Source organism: Tupaia chinensis, unplaced genomic scaffold (assembly GCF_000334495.1).
Source record: "Tupaia chinensis unplaced genomic scaffold, TupChi_1.0 Scaffold142716_1, whole genome shotgun sequence".
In the NCBI taxonomy this organism is placed as follows: domain Eukaryota; kingdom Metazoa; phylum Chordata; class Mammalia; order Scandentia; family Tupaiidae; genus Tupaia; species Tupaia belangeri.
The window spans coordinates 6665821-6671173 of NW_006202562.1; the positions used below are offsets into that span (position 1 = coordinate 6665821).

The 5353-nt window shown below is 40.2% G+C and overlaps 1 protein-coding gene across 1 annotated transcript in view; it reads right to left on the reverse strand.

Annotated features, from left to right (window-relative positions):
* SLC24A3 (solute carrier family 24 member 3) overlaps positions 1–5353 on the reverse strand; it is a 530173-nt gene that overhangs the window by 168848 nt on the left and 355972 nt on the right. Inside the window, exon 3 of the mRNA XM_006163634.2 lies at positions 1946–2020. Coding sequence (XP_006163696.1) covers positions 1946–2020 — 75 coding nt within the window. The remainder of the gene's footprint in view (positions 1–1945; positions 2021–5353) is intronic.

Sequence of the window (5353 nt, forward strand, 5' to 3'; positions counted from 1 at the left end):
CCCTCTGGTAGTGGGCCCTGGAGGTAGAGCCAGTTCTAACTATGGCCAGGGACAAGCTCAGTTATGCGCAGAAGGGTGGCTGCAAGGGTGAAAGCTCAGGCCCACTAGGGGCCAAACAATGACTCCACTCTACATAGCTGTGTGGCCTTGGGGCAAGGGGCACAACTTCTCTGAGCCTGGTTTCCTTATTTATGACGAGGGGATAGCAATGATTTGGCAGAGTTCTTGGGATGACTAAAGAGACTGATGGGCATATGTATGCACACCACATTCATTTGGCAACTAAGTGGTTTCTGGCACAGCAGAGGCCCAGGAAAAATAACACATTCCCTCTAATAAACTTTTTTTTTTTTCCGTTTCCTGTACGTTGAGCCTTTCTGTTAAAAACTTCACCCCTAGCCTCTTTGTCTGCCATTTTCTGACTCTTTAACAACTCCTCCGAACAAGGGCCTCTATGCTTACAAGTTCTGGGTTACTTCAACTGAATAGATAGAACACATACTGATAATTGCACTTATGTTCCTAAAACGCAGTAACTTTGCTATTAACAAAAACATCTGCACAGAAAAGAAAGTTGTTTTGCTTTGTGTGAAGAATAAACCACCAAATGGTATTTCAGAGATGGCGAATGTCCCCAATTACTTGCCCAGGTTGAGTTGCTTTGACACCTGCCCATGGTGCATCTCGGATACCCCCTCACTCCTTTTCTTATCCCACTGCCACCCCTGTGCCCTCTCTAGGGTTACTGGGGAAAGATTTTTTTCTTTTTAATTTAGGTACAGGAAAACAACAACAGCAACCTAACAACCTTCCAAGAGGTAGAAGAAACTGCTTAAGTTCATGGTTCTCAAGGTGTGGTTTCAGACCAGCAGCCTCAGCATTACCTGAGAATTTAACCGTGATGTAAATCTTTTTGCTCCCTTTTGCTCTTGTCACCCAAGGCCTACTGAATCAGGATAAGGAAAAGGGAGGGCCAACTACTTTCATTAAGAAACTGGAAGGGCTGGAGGTGGCACAGTGGTGAAGTATGATAATCTGTGAGGCTGATGCACATGGGAACCCATACGAACATGGGTTCACATCCAGAAATTTTCTTGAGTGTGTTAGCCACAGGCATGCCCATGGTCTAGGGCTGGCTAAGACTTGGAGTGAATGGTGGCATCAAGACCCTGTTGGGGGTGCTTGTTTCTCTGTCTCTCTGGTTCATGGAGGAAATAAATATCGATTGGGCCCAGCCTAATGTAATGTTTAATGTTGAAGATGATGACTATGTCTGTATCTGTTATTTGATAGTTATACACTGAACGTATGCTGTGGAAAACCATACTCTATCCCACATGTAAAAAAATAATAATTAAAAAAATATTTTTAAAAAGAAAGGAACTAGAGTTCCAGTGGGGAGATATTTCTGAGAGAATCCCTTTCTGAAAAATGAGATTCTGAACTTAAAAAAAAAATAGAATAAAATGGGGAGCTTACAGATGAAGGAAACTACATTTTTTAAAACAGACAAAGAGATGAAAGAGGCAAGACAATGAAAGAGGTCTAGATTTGCTGCATATTTTTCGATAAAAGGGATTTAACTTGCTGTTCAGCCTGGCATTCACTGTGATGATTTCTACAGACCCTTTTCTTTTTTTTTTTTTTTTTGAGAGATTTTCGCTATAGGGCGCGTGCGCTCGCCAGACAGACAGAGAGAGACATAGAGACAGAAAGCGAGAAATCACCCCCCGACCAACAGTTACAGCCAACGGAACAGGCAAAACTGGTCGCCTACCATCGATGTCATGAAATGCTACCAGGATTCCAGAGCTTCTGTGTTCATTTTCCCAACACTCTCAAGCAGTGTCCCCACTGCCCTCTCCAATGCCAGCTGGCATGTGAAGGCTCATCCCCAGGCCCTTGGCATGGAGGCTAGAACACAACAGGAACTTGAGGTACATACCTCACAGATCTTTTCCAAAGAGGGGACGAAGAAGTCATCACACACAATGGCCAGCGCGTAGAACATGTACATGGCCTGCAACAGAGGAGAGGAGAGAGAGTAAACATCAGCGCTGGTGGAGCCAGGGGTGAGGGCTCAGCCACCTTCTGCTTCAGTAATGTCCTTGGTCATCATGAATTCATCATCTTACTCAGAGTAAGTACAAAGCCATGGCAATGACCGCAAGACCCCATGTGACCTGGTCCTGGCTTCCTCTCTGGCCTCGTCAATTGACAAAAATAAATTTAGGACAGTCATGTCTGCCTAAAAGTGTTATTTGTCTGTTAAACTAGTCCACAGGTTGTTTCAGAAATACTTTATCAAGGGACCATCAGTTAGCGTAATGGCTATGTTGCTGGACTCCCATGTAGTTGACCATGGTTCGAGTCCCACACCCGGCAGCTTAAACTCACGCTGGGCACATATGCGTGTGTGCTCAAGATCCTGAGAGGAGAATGAAGGGGAAGGGATTGTGGCATGGCCAGTCCCCCTGGGAGGTTGATTTCTCGCTTTCTATCTCTTTGTCTCTCTCTGTCTTTTTGGCGAGTGTACGTGCCCTATAGCAAAAACCTTTCCAAGAAAGAAAAAAAAAAGAAATATGTTATCAAATTATGAAAGTTCAAATACAATAATGTTTGAAGACTATAAATGATAAACTTATGTTTATAAGGGAAAAAATCAAAATTTTTTTTGATTGTCTGGAGATAGCTCACTCTAGTGTTCATCTGTTAATTATTTGTCATCAAAAGAGCATTTTGCCTAAAAGAACGGAATGACAAGTGTGTGAAATGTTTACAATCTTCTGCAAAACTATAGTTAGTTTATTATTAGTTTGTATCTGTAAATTATTGTTATAAATATTACTTGTATTTTTTGTTATATACAACTTTATGCTTTGAAGCTTGTATCTTTAAATTTGCAACTGAAATTTAGTTTGCCAATGTTTTCTAAATGAACTAAATAAAGCTACTGTTGTAGCATGTAAAAAATAAAATTCTCTCCAACACTCAGTGGTTGAAAGGAAAACACACACACACACACACACACACACACACAAACAAAAAACTCCACCTGAGCCTTCAGTGACATTCCTGAGCTGTTTATCATGTGGCCTTAGAGATCATCCTGCCTGCAGATGCCTTTTTCTTTGAATTACTTATTTAATTTAATTAATTACTTTATTTTTAAAATACTTGCTATAAGGCACATGTGCTCACCAGAGAGCAAGAGAGAGAAATCAAGCTGCCAGGTCTGGGACTCAAACAGTGGTCAGTCATGTGGGAGTCCAGTGCCTTAACCACCATGCCAACTGCCAGTCCCATCTGTAGACTTCTTCACATACCATAAGCATTGTTGATTAGTGGTTTATTACTTGCAACCCAAACCATCTAATGGATGTGGTTCAAATTCCAGCGTATTCAGTAGTGACATCTCTTTCATTTACTGATCTCCTGGCACCTTTTCCTTCTAAGAATCGTCCCTCAAGATGGCCTTTCAGTCACATGCTCCTTCTTCCCTCACCATGGGGCATCATCATCACATGGCCCAGGTGAGTCACTGAAATACCCCAGTCCCTGCCACGCAGTGGTGAGTGGACAGAAGGCCTGTATGGGGCTAGGTGGAGGTGATTAGATAAGCTGGGGAGACATGATTTCACTTTATAGCATGTAAACACCCCTGTGTCTGGAGCTGCTACGCAGAGACAGCTTGCCTGAGAATGCCACTCACATGGTAAGAAATCAAATTGAGAGATGGAACACACACACACACACACACACACACACACACACACACATACACACATGTGCCCGACCACACCATGTGAATCTTGAGCCCAGCTCAGTCTGAAATCAAAGTAGACATTCCAATTTCATGAGCCAATAATATACCTTTTACCCTTAAGCTGATTTGAGCCAATTCCTGTCACTAGCAGCTGTCCTTCATGGAGCCTTCTGTAGCAACCCAAGCATGAAATGATCTCTCGTCTTTGACTCTTGACAGCTGCACTAATTCAGCCACGGCATCTCCCTTTGTATAAGCCTGTTTTCTTTCAAAGTGTATGTTTGGTCTCTTCTAGCAGATTGTAAGAAACTAATGTACATTTTAACACTCAGTTCTATGGGGTATCAGAGAAATGCACAGACATATACATTGGTGATATTCATTCTAAAAATTGCTGACTATAATTAAATATCAAAACCCAACAAAATATATCACAGGGGATAGGTTATATAAGCTAGGATTCATCATTCAATGAAATACTGTTAATAGGGATTATGTAAATGCATATTTAATGGCAAGGAAAGGAATTCACGATGGATTGCTAAATGAAAAATAACAGTATGGGACTCGGCAGGTGGTATGGCAGTTAGAGGCACTGGACTCCCACCTGGCCAACCATGGTTTGAGTCCTGGACCTGGTGGCTTGATTTCTGACTTCCCCCCATCCCCTCTCTCTGTTTCTCCTTGGTCAAGTTCAAAAATAATGATAATGATAAAATTAAATAAAATAAATCTCTAAAAAAATGACAGTATGCATCATTTCTTTTTTGTTAAACTTTCTATCATATGTGTATTTATATATACATGTACTTATACAAGTATGTGGAATTTGCATATTAGAATTTGTAAGTGTATCAATAAAAATAATAGCCATATTTCTCCTTCAGTTGGTGTGACTCTATCTGTATCTTATAATCACTATCCATATTTTCTAATTTTTCCACCCTTAATTTGTATTTCTTGTGTGCTTTTTTTCTTTTCTCATTTCTTTTTTTTAAATTTATCAATTTATTTTTCTTTTTTTAACATTAATATGCTATAAATCATTACAGTATACAAAATGAATTTTTCATCCAAAATACACTGTCTGTTGGCTCAATCAAGCACATCGACATACGTGTTATCAATAAACAATTTTTCATTTCTTATGTCTTGTATATTTTGCGGTGTTTTTTTTTTTTTGCCTTGATTCCCTATCCCTAACCCTCTGCCCTGTCCAACCCTCCTCCCATTGTCTCTGGTATCCATGATTGCTTTCTATGCCTATCCCCCCCACCCCCCTATTTAATTGATTTGCTAATGAACTTAATTTGTCTAAATATTTGCAATAGCAAGCACAGCTGATATACACATACACAAGAACCCAAGTCTGACTTTAGGCATAAACCTCAGTGAATAGAATGAACATACTATAAAATAGTACCTAGCTGGGGCTATATAGCTTACTGTGGTCATCAAATACACAGTTTTTTCTTTAAATTTTGGTAACAGTTTTAGTATTTTTTTCCTCTGAATTTTTTTTTTTAATTTACATTCATTCCCTGAGCATCATCACAACATACTAAATGTGGTTTCCCCTCTAGAGTA